Source organism: Phyllobates terribilis, unplaced genomic scaffold, assembly GCF_046119375.1.
Source record: "Phyllobates terribilis strain yellow unplaced genomic scaffold, ASM4611937v1 Scaffold_4__5_contigs__length_816908805, whole genome shotgun sequence".
Lineage (NCBI taxonomy): Eukaryota > Metazoa > Chordata > Amphibia > Anura > Dendrobatidae > Phyllobates > Phyllobates terribilis.
This window is the reverse complement of record NW_027362764.1, coordinates 559,774,740-559,792,057: the sequence shown is the minus strand read 5'-3', so window position 1 is coordinate 559,792,057 and position 17,318 is coordinate 559,774,740. Positions and strand designations below refer to the sequence as shown.

Sequence of the window (17,318 nt, the reverse complement as noted above, 5' to 3'; positions counted from 1 at the left end):
TGTAATTTCTACAATGGAGTCACTTTTGGCGTTTTTCTGCTATTCTGGCACCTTTGGGGCTCCGCAAATATCACTCGCAAACTATTCTACCAAAATCTGTGCGCCAAATGACGCTCCCCTTCTTAGCCCTGACGTGTGGCCTAACCGTAATTTCTGACGACATATGGGGCATCACCACATTCGGGAGAAATTGCGCAATAAATTATGGGGTTCAGTTTCACCTATTAACCCTTGTGTACCTGATAAGCTTGCAGCAAATACAACATTTTTGTGGTGAAAATTTTATTTTTGTATTTCCACGTCCCAATGTTATAAAATTCTGTGAGGCACCTATGGGTTCAAAATACTCACTACACCCTAGATGAATTCCTTGAGGGGACTAGTTTCCAAAATGGGGTTTCTGCTGTTTTCGCATGTCAGGGGCTCTCAAGATGAGAAATGGCATTCATAATCTATTCCAGACAAATAGCGCTCTTTCCTTTCCTAGCCCTGCCATATGCCCAAACAGAAGTTTTTGACCACATATGGGGTATCATCACATTCAGAAGAAATTGCATAACAAATTATGAGGTCTGTTTTCTCCTATTATCCATTGTGAAAATTACAAATTTGAGGCTAAAACTACATTTTTGTGAAAAAAATGAATTTTTTTTAATATGACAACCTAATGTTATCAAATTCTGTGTAGTATCTGTGGGTTCAAAAAGCTCACTATAACCCTGGATAAAATCTTTGAGGGGTGTAGATTTCAAAATGGAGTAACTTGTGGGGGGTTTCCACTGTTTAGGCACATCGGGGGCACTCCAAACGCGACATGATGCTCGCAGACCATTCCATCAAAGTATGCGTTCCAAAACTTCACCACTTCCATTCCGAGCCCTGCCATGCACCCAAACAATAGTTTTCCCCTACATATGGGGTATCTGTGTACTCAGGAGCAATTGCACAACAAAATTTGGGATCAATTTTCTCCGGTCACCCTTGTGAAAATAAAAAGTTTGGGGCTAAAAGTACATTTTTGTGGGAAAAATTGGATTTTTTTTTATTTTTACGGCTCTACGTTATAAAATTCTGTGAAGCACCTGGGGGTTCAAGGTGCTCACCACACATCTAGATACATTCCTTGAGGGGTCTAGTTTCCAAAATGGGGTCACTTGTGGGGGGTTTCTGTTTAGGCACATCAGGGGCTCTCCAAACGCGACAAGGCGTCCGCTCTTGATTCCAGCCATTTTTACATCCAAAAAGTCAAACGGTGCTCCTTTCCTTCTGAACCCTGCCATGTGTCCAGTAGTTTTACCCCGGCGTACTCAGGAGAAATTGCACAACAAATTTTGCGGTTTGTTTTTCTCCTGTTACCCTTGTGAAAATAAAAAAATTGGGGCTAAAGTAAAATTTTTGTGGAAAAAAAAAAGAAAAATGTTAATAATTTCCTTCCACATTGCTTTAGTTCCTGTGAAGCACCTGAAGGGTTAATAAACTTCTTGAATGTGGTTTTGAGGACTTTGAGGGGTACAGATTTTAGAATGGTGTTACTTTTGGGTATTTTCTGTCATATAGGCCCCCCAAAGTCCCTTCAAATGTGATGTGGTCCCTAAAAAAAAAAAAGTTTTGTGAATTTGGTTGGAAAAATGAGAAATCGCTGGTCAACTTTTAACCCTTATAACTTCTTCTGGTTTAAGGGCATAAGAATTAAAAGTTTGAAAATTGCAAAATTGTCAAATTTCCAATATTATCACAAATAAACGCATGTCATATCGAAGAAATGTTACCACTATTATGAAGTACAATATATCACGAAAAAACAGTCTCAGGCCGGTTTCACATGTCCGGATATTTCCGGTACCGGAGATATCCGTGTCCGCGTGTGCCGCATCAGGATTAGGCGCTGTTCCCAAGTGCCATGGCTGAATGCTGCCCTCATCATGGTTCCCTGCCGGCGATGCGATCAGCACCAGCAGGGACCATGATGAGGGTAGTAGTAGTCTGATCCCGCAGTGTCCCCACCTGTAAAAATAAGAATAAAATAATAAAATCCATGTACTCGCCTCTCCTAGGTGTCCCCGCCGTAATCCATGCGACTGCTGCTGTAGAGGAGCTGGGGAGAATGAGCCGCTCCGGAGCTGCAGCTCAGGAGCGATGTCCTGTCACTCACTTGAGCGCAGCTTCGGAGCCGCTCATTCTTCCCGACTCATCAGCAGCAGCGGTCGCATGGATTACAGCGGGGAAACCTAGGAGAGGTGAGTACATGAATTTTATTTTATTTTTACAGGTAGGGACACTGCGGGATCAGACTACTACTACTGGTGCTGAACACAGCACTGGCAGGGAACCACGATGAGGGCAGCGTTCAGCACTCGGCGCTTGGGAACAGCGCAAACTGTACACTGAGTCCCAGGCGCTGGTAGGTGTCACACTGATGACACACGGATGTCATCCGTGTGTTCAGCGTGAGGCAGTTTTGCGGACCGTGTATCCGCAAAAAAACGGACTTGTCTCCATGTGGAGCACACCACACGGACACACGGTCCGTGAAAACACACTGAGATGTGCACAGACCCCTTCATTTGAATGGGTCTGCGTATGTCAGGGTCTCCGGTACGTGTGGAAACTGTCACCATTTGTACCAGAGATACTGACATCTCAAAGAGCCCTCAGAATCAGTGGGATCTGTTGAAGTGTTACAGAGTTGCCTCATAAAGTGACACTGGTCAGAATTTTAAAATTTTGGCTTGGTCAATAAGGACATAATTGGCTCGGTCACTAAGGGGTTAATTTAGCATATCAGCAAAGTTTAAAAAAAACAAGCTCAAAACACTACACACATTTGGTATTGTTGCATCTGTGACGACCCAAACTATAAGGTTATGTTCACATGCAGCATTTTTCTACAGCCGAAACCTGCTCTTTTCACAGTAAACACACCTCATTTTTGTAGTGTTTTGCCACTTTCTCACTGTTTTCTATGGGTGAAATAACACTGACAGAATTGACATGCTGCTGATTTCAAAAACGCGCCAGTGCTGAAATTCAGTTTGGAGAAAAAAAACAAGCGTATACATGAGATTTCTTAACTCTCATAGCTTTTGCTTATACTGTAAAACGCAGCTTATTTTCATTAAAAAAAAGAAAAAAAACGCTGTGTTTTTATGGAATTTTGTGAGATAATAATTAAGCAAAAACAATACATATCCTTTGTATTGCCGTGTTCACGTTGATCCAAACAATAAAATGAGCACGCCATTTATCCTGCCCAGTAAACGGCATCAATTTTTTTTTTTTTTAAAACAAAGCCAGAATTGTTGTTATTTCCCTTTACCACTTCCAGAGCACCCATGGGCTTTAAACATCCTGGAAGGCCGCATTCTACTCTACAGTGGTGTTCTACAGTGTTAGGGTGCTTTCACATTGCGATCTGTGTCCCTGTTGGGGCATACAGCCTAAAATTTCCTGCAAAACAGGGTCCGGACGTATGCTGTGACGGGGCCCATTGACCGCAATAGTGACGGCAGAGCGAACCTGCGCTCTTGCCGTGCACTTTTTTCGGGAGGATGAGGATGTAAACTAGGATTGGGTGCATTATATGACCAGGCGACAAAACTTTTGTCTTGCCAAAATCTGACCATTCTGTGTTCATTAAATGATCAATATTTCAGCATTGATGCCAATTTATTTTCTTAACCTAAACCAAATTTGGGAGGGTTTCAGCTTTCAAAAGAGTAATTTATAAAACCAATGGATGAATTTAACGTCAGGTTATAAGCTTTTATTTACATAACATGGATAAGCGACAAAACTTCTGTCAGGGAATGTATTTTCTTTAAGTGTTTACTCTGATTATTGAGAATGTGATGTAAACTGTATTGAACTGAGAATGGTCAATGTTTGGATTACCCTGACCTTATAATATGACAGTATTTGTTTAACCATTATCCTGTGGAATTTTTCAATAAAAAGTTTTAAAAAAATTAGAATATCATCAAAAAGTTAATTTATTTCAGTTCTTCAATACAAAAAGTGAAACTCATATATTATATTGAGTCATTACAAACAGAGTGATCTATTTCAAGTGTTTATTTCTGTTAATGTTGATGATTATGGCTTACAGCCAATGAAAACACAAAAGTCATTATCTCAGTAAATTAGAATAATGAACAAAAAAAAACACCTGCAAAGGCTTCCGAAGCGTTTAAAAAGGTCCCTTAGTCTGTTTCAGTAGGTTCCACAATCATGGGGAAGACTGCTGACTTGACAGATGTCCAGAAGGCAGTCACTGACGCACTCCACAAGGAGGGTAAGCCCCAAAAGGTCATTGCTAAAGAAGCTGTCTGTTCAGAATGCTGTATCCAAGCATATTAATGGAAAGTTGAGTGGAAGGAAAAAGTGTGGTAGAAAAAGATGCACAAGCAACCGGGATAACCGCAGCCTTGAATGGATTGTTAAGAAAAGTCGATTCAAAAATTTGGGGGAGATTCATAAGGAGTGGACTGCTGCTGGAGTCATTGCTTCAAGAGCCACCACACACAGACGTATCCAGAACATGGGCTACAAGTGTCGCATTCCTTGTGTCAAGTCACTCATGACCAATAGATAACGCCAGAAGTGTCTTACCTGGGCCAAGGAGAAAAAGACCTGGACTGTTGATCAGTGGTCCAAGGTGTTGTTTTCAGATGAAAGTAAATGTTGCATTTCATTTGGAAATCAAGGTCCTAGAGTCTGGAGGAAGAGTGGAGAGGCACACAATCCAAGCTGCTGGAGGTCTAGTGTGAAGTTTCCACAATCAGTGATAGTTTGGGGAGCAATGTCCTCTGCTGGTGTAGGTCCACTGTGTTTTATCAAGACCAAAGTCAGCGCAGCCGTCTACCAGGAAATTTTAAGCACTCCATGCTTCCCTCTGTCAACAAGCTTTTTGGAGATGGGAATTTTATTCTCCAGCTGGACTTGGCCCCTGTCCACACTGCCAAAAGTACCAATACCTGGTTTAAAAACAACAGTATCACTGTGCTTGATAGGCCAGCAAACTTGCCTGACCTTAACCCCATAGAGAATATATGGTGTATTGTCAAGAGGAAGATGAGACACCAGACCCAACAATGCAGACGAGCTGAAGGCTGCTATCAAAGCAACCTGGGCTTCCATAACACCTCAGCAGTGCCACAGCCTGATCACCTCCATGCCACGCCGCATTGATGCAGTAATTGATGCAATAGGAGCCCCGACCAAGTATTGAGTGCATTTATTGAACATACATTTCAGTAGGCCAACATTTCGGATTTTAAAAATATTTTTTAAGCTGTTATTATAAAGTATTCTAATTTACTGAGATAATGACTTTTGTGTTGTCATTGGCTGTAAGCCATAATCATCAACATTAACAGAAATAAACACTTGAAATAGATCACTCTGTAATGACTCTATAATATAGGAGTTTCACTTTTTGTATTGAAGAACTGAAAGTAACTTTTTGATGATATTCTAATTTAGTGAGCAGCACTTGTATGTCTTCGGTTTCCTCTCACAATCCAAAGTACCGAACCACGCAAACATTGGGGAAACATACATACTCCTTGCAAATGTTCTCCTTGGTGGGATATGAGCTCAGCACCCAATGCTGCAAAGCAGTAGTGCTAGCCACTGAACCACTGTCAAAATTGCAACTTTTTTTCCTCGATTTTCCAAAAACTTTGCAGTACTATCACAAGTGTGACCAAAAAAAACGCAACTTGTGAACGCAGCCTTAAAACGTAACTCTACTCGACAATCAAAACTTTGGTATAAGTTCAGCATCCTTATTCATCATGGCAGAACTGGTATGAAATTAATGCATTTGCTCTCATGCGCCTTGGATCCTTCAGTTTTGCCTTGTGCAGATAGTCATATGTGCTATTATACTACATGTGGGCACTGGGAATAGTAGCGTTTTATAAATAAGGTAGAATTACACTGACTTGATTAATCAATGGTAAATTATTATGGGACTTCAAAAGCTGCTCTTTCCAGAAGAACTCGTTACTGTGTAATTACGATCGGGGCACCCTACAAAGGGACCAGATCCAAGGAGCGTCCATCTGTCATTCCGTGCTACCCTAATTCATTTGTGCTGACAGGATGTTTCTTGTGTCTTTCCAACAGTATGTTTGATGTAGGAGGACAAAGAGATGAAAGAAGAAAGTGGATCCAATGTTTTAATGGTAAGTGGCTATTTCCTCCATTTTGTCATTTTTCTGTTCCAACAAGTTGCACTCTGGAAAGGAATTTACTGTAAAAACTGTCAGTCTGATGCTGATAAGGTAAAATAGGACACTTTCTTGTTTTACCAAATTTGTGTCGTCTTCATTTACTGTTCTAACAAAAGATGGTGTTACATGAACCGACATGACGTTACTGCCAAAATCAAGGCCATGATGACCATTGCATAAGTGTTCTGTGGCAGCAAATGTTCCTGCTTTATAGGTCCATTACTGAGAATCTCAACAGATAAGCAACTTTTAGAGAAGATGGTAACATGGACCTGCATTTATAGTATGGAACTGCTTAAAGGGGTTGTTCGGCCTTGGGGAACAATTCTGCAGTCACTCTTTGTGACTGCAGACTTGTGAATCCTCACATCGCACGCACAGTGAGGATTCTCCGGCTCAGGGCGTATGACCACAAGTATATACTTTGCATACATGTGGTCACGTGCTGACTTGATTGGTACAGCCTCGCTCAATACAAGGCTGGACACAGTCAAGTCAGATTCCTTTTAAAACTGGCTGATCACTGGAGGGGTTTGTCTGGCAGCCTTAGGGATGAAGTGGGTAAGCTGCTAGCACAACTACATATTCATTGTGTACTGCTCCACAGGACCCCAAGAGTCATAATGTAACTGAGTGAGAGAAAAGTTTTGTAGGTCTCCACCAACCACCATGCCAGGTGCCACCATACAGGCATTAGGATGGAACAGAAAGACGACATTACTTTCTTCATTCCTATTAGGTCTGTTCTGTTGGGGTACCTGTTTAGCCATCTGGTAACTGAAACTGCTTACCCCTTTTCTAGATGTCACCGCTATAATTTTTGTGGTTGCAAGTAGCAGTTACAACATGGTCATTCGAGAAGACAATAACACAAACAGACTACGAGAAGCACTGGACCTGTTCAAAAGCATCTGGAACAACAGGTAAAGTTTTGGACAGATTTGACAAATGTTAAAGCTGATTTAAATGTAATTTGGGTGATGACAGACAATGTAAGAGTACTTACTTTCTACTAAGATATACATTCTCTATGTTGGCCACAAGGTGTCAGAAGAGATCTGGAAACCTGAAAAATATAAAGCAGCCTGACCTTGTGGGATTGGCTGTACTGTATCTTTCAAAAATGTAATCTGATCAAAAGACAAATGTAAGAATACATAGTATACCAGAAATTATCTGAGCCAAGGGATTGGCACACCAGAAATACAAAGGTGTGAAATTTACTCTGAAATTGTGGAGTTGTAGTTGTGAGATTTTGTTATGCTATGTGTCCTCGAAACACCACTGTTGCTCCTTGATGGGTATTCCCGTTGTGGTCTTCATAATAAGTATTTCAGGTAGGACCTTGGTGCAGATATGCTTACTCTCACTCACAAATGTTTTATATGTCGACAGGTGGTTACGGACTATATCTGTAATTTTATTTTTGAACAAACAAGATATGCTGGCTGAAAAAGTCTTGGCAGGGAAATCAAAAATAGAAGATTACTTCCCGGAATACGTGCGATACACTGTACCCGATGATGGTAAGAAAAAGTCAATGTGTACCAAACTAAGAGCTTAGAGTTAATCAGTCACTACAATTCACTTCTGTGAGATATACGCATTTACCTTGTTGGATATGATAGATGTTGGCTATTATGATTTTCCATGCAGCCCCCAATAAAAACAGAGGATAAACCATTATGGGAAGAAGAAGCAAAACACTTTCCAAGTATCGCAAACGATTTTGTTCAGCCGATAAGCATACACACCAGCGGTCAGCCTCCATCTACCAAACATTGGTGGCATATGCCCGTGGTATGTCACCATTGTCTCTGATGAGATTCCACCTTCTCCAAAAGAAAGAAGTAAAACTGATACAATGTTCTTGTACTCTGAAAATATGCACTAGCACCTCTAAAGGAAGGGTATAGGAGCAGCGGTGGTCGAATATGAGCCCTGTGCAGTATCACGTACAAGATATAGGAAAACTAATAAAAGAATGCATAACTTGGCACTCAAAGTATTGCGGTTGAATATAGAGTTAGTTTATTTGGTAGTCTTTTAGTTAAATGTTTTCGGTCCCACAATTTGGACCTTCGTCAGAACAAAAAAAGAATATAAGAAGCGTGATCTGGGAGGAGATTCCAGTTGCTGCACACAGACTGTGTCCTGTCCACAGATAAGAGATGGAGCCTAGGTGTGCGACGCACCAGCGATATGAGTGGCACACCTAGTCGCTTACTCTTATGGTACCCATCCTGCCAACAGCAATCAGGTCACCCTGTCCTCCACACACCCCTTCACAATAGCCTGGATATTGTCTTCCACCTCTTGGGTTATCTATTCTATACTGGACAGGACACAGTGTTCCCAGACAGGACTGGACAGGAATCTCCTCCCAGGTCACGAACTAGAGGTTCCTATATCCTTTTTTGTTCTGACGAAGGTCCAAATTGTGGGACCAAAAAAGTTTAACTAAAAGATTGCTAAATAAACTAACTCTATATTCACCACAGTACTGTCAGAGTGCCAAGTTATATCTTCACTAGTTACGGGCTGGAAACCCTACTTGAGCACCTTTACACACAACTGAAATGCCATATATTTCTCAATAATAGAATGCAACCTTGTTGGTACACATAGCTGGAGTGAGTGTAGTTGTATATAGAACGGAGTGGCATAACAACACTGGTAATCAGGTGGGAATAAAATGGCGGTAAGTCACTGATATATAGGCTGATTAGTGCTGGAGGAAAAATGTACGCTAGTGGGATTAGATAGTGGTTTATGAAGTCATTATGGGTTAGACATATGCAGACCCAAAGTCCAGTAAAGGATATATGAACATCCACGAGTCTGTGTTGTATAAAAGTCCAGTGCGTGTATGATGGTGTATTACCAGGGCACGATGGCCGATAGCATCCCTGGCAACCCCATCCTTGGGTTCCTGGAGTTGGTGCGTGACCGCTCTTATGCAAGCTACTGTGGCCTGGGAGAACCATAGGACCAACACTTTTTGGAAAATCACAATTTTTTTTTTAAATAACCTGGAAATGAAGGGGAGGGGAAGAAAGGAGCACTATCTAAGCGTAGTAAATGTGGCAGTATGTCGAGGTGATGGGCATTTTCTCACCTGGTGAGGTTGTGCAGATAGACACGACACTAGCGATCACTTATGTAAGGAATCCTTAAGAGGGCTTGCTGCCAGTCTGGTGTGCAGTGGAAAATGCTTTCCAGAAAACTTTTTCAAGAGTGTAGAAATTGGAAGAGTTTTGATCCAGAGCTGCTTCCACTGAATTGATGAGGACTCCAGATATAAAAATATACATAAAGGTGGGAAAAACATCATGGAGATCTGAACCCCAACATAGTCAGTTAAAAATTGTTTTATTTTTAAAAAGTGCTAAGCATACTCTCATAGATTAAAACACAATGGGTTTTAGCTGTGTCTTATTTGTTGTATTTATTACGGTACTTCATAATAAAGTGCAAAGATGGCAAAAAAGACTGACATGAATGCAATGCTGATCCTTGGCTATTCACATAAATGAGTTGTAAGAAAAATATGCAAAAACAACTCTTATACGAGCCTTATCCAATGTAGGCCACAAGTTTGTTATCTCACAAGGTTTATCAGTAATTCATTTGGGCATGACGGGGAATTAGACCCATATGGTCTGTACACGTTTTGGAAGTAAATCAGCTGAGCGAATGGGACTAGACATTCACTGTGATTTTTCTGTTTGGTTTTTGGAATCTGCATTTTTCTGCGTTTATTATACTAAACTGTTTAATTCTTTGTTGCAGCAATACCAGACGCAGGAGAAGATCCCAAAGTGACGAGGGCCAAGTTTTTCATTAGAGATGAATTTTTAGTAAGTTATTTTGGTACTTGTTTAAGCTCTTATTTTCGCACACTAATGAAGTTCAGTGTTAACTGTATCACAATCACACATCTATTGAATATGAAATGTTTATGTAACCTAAAAGAAGAATATAGGTGGAGGCATATGATAAAAAAAAATCTTTAAGTTCCTCACAAGTTCCACAAATTATTATCCTGGTCACTTCTTAAAGCCAACTTTTGGACCGGGTTTCATTAAAAAAAAAACTTTTTTTATATCCATATTCTAATAAGTATGGCCATTTTTTACATATGTATTTGTACAAGAACAATTTAAAAAAATTATACAAATACAGTAGTTAATTGTTGCAATGTATGCATAAAAACAGATTCCGTAAGTATTGGGTCTGTGTATATATATTTTTTTTCTCACCAATGAGTTTATTGGACAAGTCGTGCTTGCTGTGATTCTTTTCTTTTTTTTTTTTTAATATATATATATTATAGATCATTGGGTCCACATGTAAAAAACATTCATTTGAGCTGCCCCATTCACTTGCATTTTTCTAAAAAATAGGCTCATCTGAACGATCTCTTATTCCAATGTCCAGACCAAGTAATCCAAATTGTATCATAACCTACTCATATTGGGTGGTCCTATATCCTGCTTTCTCTCTGGCAGAGCATCATTTACCTATTAGAGAATATAATCATTTTGCAAACCTTGTATTGAAAAGCCGGCCCAATTAGTGCAAAGATCCTGTTTGTTACATTACAGCTTTGTACGTAGCAGAAACAGGCAGACAAGCAACTGACCCCCCACCGCCACCAGATGAGAAAAGCAGCTCAGAGTATGAAAATGCTTTAGTAAAGTAAAGTACATGTTATTGGAGAATATTGAGAAAACTAGTCTGCTTTGTGGAGAGTCTAAAATGTCTGCAATGATCTAAGCTTTTATTCTGCAGAACATTAGAATCACAGTTTGTTATTATGCATTTGTGTTTTTGAAAATATTAATGACGTTAACTTGAGCATCTAAAAAGAGGCATTTTGTTTTTGTTTGCGCAGAGGATAAGCACGGCAAGTGGCGATGGAAGACATTACTGCTACCCACATTTTACCTGTGCCGTAGACACGGAGAACATTCGCAGAGTTTTCAATGACTGTCGAGATATCATCCAGAGAATGCACCTCCGCCAATATGAACTCTTGTAATCGTTCTCACCGTGGAGCCTGTGGTTTTAAATACTTTGCTACTTTTCTCTGTCTCTTTCCTCTGTATTGCTCCACACAGGGTGGAACATCCCCACAGCGCACTTTTTCTAGGCTTCTACCCTTTTATTTTGATATTTTTGTTCAGAAAGGGTCCCCCCCCCCCCCCCCCCCCCCAACTTTTGTGTTTTATGAGAGAGGGCATTTTCTGTCCTTGTTTTGTCTCACAATTTTTTTTTTTTTATATATATATATATATATCATTCCACTAAACCAGTGCTGCTCACTCCCGTAACTAGGAAACCTATTGGCCTTTTATCAGAGCATAGAGTTAAGCTTTTGCAACTTGTGTATCCTTAGTAAATCTAGCACTTCTCACTTTCGCTGCCACTTTTGTAAAAGGCGGGATCATAAGGTAGCCCCCAATTCTAACTTCACATATATAGTGTGCCCCATACTGTCAATTCTGCAGCTTTGCCAGCTGAAGAATTCTTGCACGCCTCTTCTAGCTAGGCTGAGCATGCAATGGGCAGATGCTTCTCATATCCCCTCCTGCTAAAAGGGACTAATGTTCATAGAGTGACCACATTACATCCCGGGTACAGTTACACTCAATACTACAAGATCACCCTAAATTCCTAGGGGGTGTTGGTATCTTTTAAAATGTGCCTATAAGATATGTAGTCTACACATTTTGTGGACAGAGCTAATCTATTTATGCTATTGATTCACAAGGATCTGGTGACATCACTGCAGAATGTTGCACGTCATGCTTCGTTTCTCGTGAACTGGACTGGTTTGCCGTCCGTTCACTTCACAAAATGGAAACACTTTGGCGTGTATACATTGTGGAAAGGAATGTGGTTCCTGAAAGTTTTGTGCTGAAAAAGCAAAGATGAAGCTTCATGTTCTCATTGAGCAATCGCCACTGGATTGTGCTGCGATCGAGTCTGCAAAAAGTTTGCAGACCCGTTTGGTGGACGGGTTTGACAGGAAAACACATGAATTATTTTATTTTCCAATGGGAAGAAATAACCATCCCTCTACGCACTCCTAATTATTTAGAAAACTGTTACATAGCGGTCTGTGAAGTATCCCAGATTGAAAATGCAGAGATGAGCTAGCGATGCAATGTCCTGAGAGGCAATATCAAGGTTTGGTTTTTTTTGTTTGTTTTTATATCACAGACTGCACCTTTCTAAAGTTCATGTTATTAAACGTTGATATAAAATATATATGGATATATAGACAGAAAGAGAAATAAATTATATAAGGATAAACATATTTTAGAGCCAGGGAAAAACGAAGTCACCCCTCTGGAGTAAGGATGAGATGTGCTGATTTTAATATAATACTGACGAAGAGTCTGACCTCTTCTACAGAGAAGGGACAAATATTTTTTTAATAGTAGCTTTGCTTTAAATGGCTCTCTGAACAAGAAAGATTTAATACCATTCCACTAAGCCTTGGGCTACCTCTGTTCTAGCATTTTTTTTTTTATTTTTTTTTTAAACTTATGGGCTCTTGCCCTTGCAAATTGTACCCATCTTTTAGATGGCACTATGCTCAGACTTATCCCTGTGTGGGTTTACTTTATTTTATTATAGCTATTTTTCTTTAACATGACACTGAAGAGTACTTGATGGAGGAAAAATGAAATAATGCACTTTGTATCAGGTAAAAAAAAAAAAAGAAAAAAAAATTAACAACTGTCGAGGAACTACACACACAATGTAGCAGCACCAGAAATATTTATTAATGTCACAAGTTTCAGCATTTGTTGAGTTGCAGGTCAACTGGTAAAGTGACCTCTGCTCTTTACGCCTTCAGGGGAATGGAGAGGCTTGTAAGACATTGCAGAGCAGTGGGCTGCAGGCCTTTTGTGACACGGAGGAGTTGAAAGAATGTTTCTGGGACAGTACATAGACTAGGTAATGAAGAGGCAAAGTCAAGCAATTTTTTTACCTTTTATTTTTTATGGTGTATTGTGGCTAAGTGTTTCTGCACACCTCAGGCATTCAAACTGCAGCTGCTTTCAGCCTCTCACGTCAAGGCAGAAAAGAGAAGAAAAAAAAGATAAAACTATATATATATAAAGTGTATATATATGAAAAAAAACAAACAATTGCCACCCTCACTGATATTATGCGTTCTGTCCACAGATGATCTTTTTAGCCTTAGATCATTACTGGGCGTTAGTCCTCTATATAGATTTTTTTTTTTCTTTTCAATTTTGTTTAACTGCTGGTTTATTATAATGTACAGATGTAAAATGTAATATTATTTTGTACAACTTTATTGAAAAAAAATAATACTTGTAGAAGATCTTTGTGCCTTGATTATGGCTGTACCTGTAAAATGAGCTAATATGTAAGTATGTTTTTGATTGCGCTGTACAGCTTGATGTCAAAACTTGCCTGCAGCTGTGACTGCGGGTAGGAACTATCTGTAGAATTTAGTTTTTTTTCTGGTTTATATAAAAAGACGGAAATGCTCTTTAGTACAAAAAAAGAAAAAAATGAAACAAAAAAATTATAAATTATGCAAATTAACCACTTACCTTTACAAATAAGGTCCTACAATGACCAGTTGTTGCAGCAAACATGCCTTTTTTTTGTTTTGTTTTCCCTATGTTTTTATGTGCAGGCGCTGGAGGAAGTGGAGTCTCAGCTTTAAAAAAAAAAATAATAATATTGGAATCCATTTGTGTTTCAGTTGGAACCAAGGATTTGTTTAAAACTTTAAAGATTTATTTTAGAAAATCATTTGATCATTTTTTTTTTTTATTTTTTTTTGCAACATGGATTTAGTATTCACACAATTGCCACAAGAATACTGTGAATGTTTCATGAAAGCGATACTATGGCCGCACTGGGTAAAGCTTTCCTACTTTTATCACAGCGGCAGCGGCTGTCATTGTGCCAGGTGGTAACATGATGTTGTTGAAGAGGAGGAGGGGAAACAAAAAGATTGAAATCTCTGTCTAGCCTGATAAATTACAAGATGACATTTTAATTTCTCTCTTTTAATAAAGAGACACATTAGAAAGCTGGTTTATTTTAAATATTATAGAGTTGATGTGTGAATATATTTCTCAAACTTGAATAACTTATGCAAATGTTCTCGTAAAAAGAAAAAAGTTGTGGTACAATACTATATATGTGTGTGTGTGTGTGTGTATATAATAGGTATACACACATACAAAGAAAGAACTGCTGTAGCAATAAGGCATGTCCTTTTTAGTAACTACTACACTGCTTTATATTTTATACTTGGGTGTTTTCTATATGTGAGTTTAGATGATCTTTGTCAGAGATAACATGTACATTGTCTAAAGTTACTATTGCAATAACAGCGGTTACAAGTCTTTCAAGGGGCCCCACACACAATAGATGGCTGTCAGACAAACAATGGTTCAGTTGGCAGCAATCTTTCCCGACTCCTTCATACACAGAAACTCTCCTATGTTCTCTACAAGCAAAAGAAAAAAAAAAAAAAGACATTCGTCGGGTGAGATGATCTTTCAGTTTACCGAAAAGATCATTGTTCCTGGCAGCACATCCTTCAATGGAAACAGGATCTGTCTTTCCGAGAACAATCTATCACACATCATTCAGTCTGCATCTGACGTGCAATCGGCTAGTGCACACAGGCTATTAGGCGAACGCTGACGGGCAGCATGTCATTTAACACTGCTCGGCTATATTATTTCAGATTTGTTGATTACCATCAGTCCTCTTAGTTGCCATCTTTCTGTGTACCCATGCATTGGGAGGTGTCATGTGGTATTTTACATGCGATGGTAACTGAAGAAAGTCTGGAAGAGTGCTCAAAATGTATCAAAATCACATAAAATCCAATAGACCGATAACTTTTTTTGACAAATAATTATTTTTATGTATCGGTCCCAATAGATCATGTTTGTAAATTTTATCACAAGTTAGTTGACAAAATCACAATGTCCTTTTCCTCTGGCTAAACCCCCCTATAAATGGCTAGGACTGCTCAAGATCTATTAAAAAAAAAATAATCCTGGAATGTTATTTATCATTTTTAACCAAACTGAATATACAAAATAAGTATCAACAACCACATATATTCCACTAAAAAGAATCTCCGACACTGAGCACGGATCTTCACATTGGCTTCAGCAATGAAGAAGAACGCTGTCCATCAGATGATCTGAGAGTCCCAGCACAATGGGCAGATATCGGCTGTGCTGCGGCTGTTACATCAATGAAAGAATTTTCTTTTCTTACTTTATAGGTAACAATCACATTGTACAGGTACATAATTTAATAAATATATATTTGTAAAATGCACTGGTCTATTGTAGAGAAAAGTAAGCTCAGACTTGATATAATGGAACATTACACCGGCTTTTGTTTTGTGGTGTAAAGTGATTTTAAAAAATTCAGTGGCAACCAAAATATTGCTGCACAGAGACAAAGCAGCGCTCCAGCTACACAGTAGATGTAGATGACCGTGTTCTCTGTTGGTAAAAAGCATTTTTCAAGGGAAAAATTTTCATCTGTTATCAATCCCTGGAAAAGAGGAGAGAAGCATGAAGTATAAAGCCCCAAGCCGTTCCACTTACCCTGCTGTTTTTTTTAACATTCATATCCAGTGAAATGTATAAAGCAACCACTATAAAAACAAAATCTTCAGTCTCTAAATGGGTAAAAATATACAGTTGTGCACAGCATATGCCAAGGCATCTGGCACTAGTTTACTGTTAATATAATCTTTGAAAAACTTGTCACTGATTCTGAAATACCCAAAATATCAATCCACATAATAAAAAAAAATACATAACTAACGCAGATCCGAAAGACAACAAATGCTATTGTCAACTGCACTGTAACGTGAATCTGTTAAAAGTGTAACCATCATTTTATTTCATAAATCAATAATGTACTTGAAAATAAGCAACTTTGTAATATATATCATCATAGAAATCTACTACTTTTTCCTCTAGGACTGATCTTTTATTCTCAAAATTGTCAATTCACAGTAATGTAACAATCTGTCTTCACTGAATACACATTTCACCTGATATAGAAGATGGCAGTTATTCCTGATATAATTCTATGGAAATGGGAGGAGGAGCTCTGTCTACAACTTCTCCCTTCTCCTACCTAGAATTTTGAGAATTAATGACCAGCCCAGATCATTATCTCTGATAAGATATATTACAAAGTTGCTTATTTTCATGTGTACTATTGATTTATAAAATAAAAATTAAAATAACTGTTACTCTTTAAGACAAAACATGGTGGGAGTTGTGGCAGAATGAAGGGGCTTTAAAAGGAGTTGGCTGGTCTTAAACTGTAGTCTGTGACTGCAGACTTGTGAACCTTCACATCGCACACAGTTTGAGGATTCTGCAGGGCCGGGAAGGGTGGTCATGTGACCGTAGGTATGTGATATGTATACTCCCAGCCACATTCTGATTGGATGGGCATGGCCTCATTCAATGCAAGTGTATTGAGCGAGACTGGCAACAGGGAGTACGCCGGAAAATTCTGACAGTGCGCAGTGTGCAGTGTGCGTGATGTGAGAGTTCACAAGTCTGCAGTCACACAGAATGACTGCAGACTTGTAGGTCAGGCTATCATTTTTTAATAGCTACTGTTATACAATCCTGTATCCTATCCGGCCACTTCTGCCTATGATATACTGGAGCAGATCCTGTTGGTGTTTCTCAGGTCCCAGTTCATTAACTCCTTCCTGACATGGTCATTCTGTTTCTGTCTCTCCTCCCCTTCCAAGAGCCATAACTTTTCCCCTAATCCACATAGACATATGAGGTTTTTTTTTTGGGGTTTTCTTTATTACAGGATGTGTTGTACTTTTGACTGGCGCCATTCATTTTACCTCGCAGTCTACTGGCAAAAAAAATTCCAAGTGTGTCCCAAAAAAAAAAAGCCATTCTGACTTTATTTTGTGAAAAATGTTTTTGATTGTGTCCCATGTTCAGAGATCTGTTACGTTTTCATTTTCCGTTGATGGAGCTGTGTGAGGGCTTGCGGGGCGAGCTG

The 17,318-nt window shown here is 39.2% G+C and overlaps 2 protein-coding genes across 15 annotated transcripts in view; one reads left to right on the top strand and one right to left on the bottom strand.

Annotated features, from left to right (window-relative positions):
• The window catches only part of GNAL (G protein subunit alpha L), a 319,159-nt gene extending 305,099 nt beyond the window's left edge, over nt 1-14,060 (top strand). For all 3 annotated transcript variants that reach the window (XM_073679009.1, XM_073679010.1, XM_073679011.1), the window contains 5 exons: nt 6,130-6,188; nt 7,039-7,159; nt 7,632-7,762; nt 10,029-10,096; nt 11,134-14,060. In XM_073679009.1, coding sequence (XP_073535110.1) covers nt 6,130-6,188; nt 7,039-7,159; nt 7,632-7,762; nt 10,029-10,096; nt 11,134-11,280 — 526 coding nt within the window. In that variant the 3' untranslated portion in view covers nt 11,281-14,060. The remainder of the gene's footprint in view (nt 1-6,129; nt 6,189-7,038; nt 7,160-7,631; nt 7,763-10,028; nt 10,097-11,133) is intronic.
• MPPE1 (metallophosphoesterase 1) overlaps nt 12,923-17,318 on the bottom strand; it is a 121,703-nt gene continuing 117,307 nt past the window's right edge. For all 12 annotated transcript variants that reach the window (XM_073679013.1, XM_073679015.1, XM_073679014.1 and 9 more), the window contains one exon: nt 12,923-15,821. In XM_073679013.1, coding sequence (XP_073535114.1) covers nt 15,648-15,821 — 174 coding nt within the window. In that variant the 3' untranslated portion in view covers nt 12,923-15,647. The remainder of the gene's footprint in view (nt 15,822-17,318) is intronic.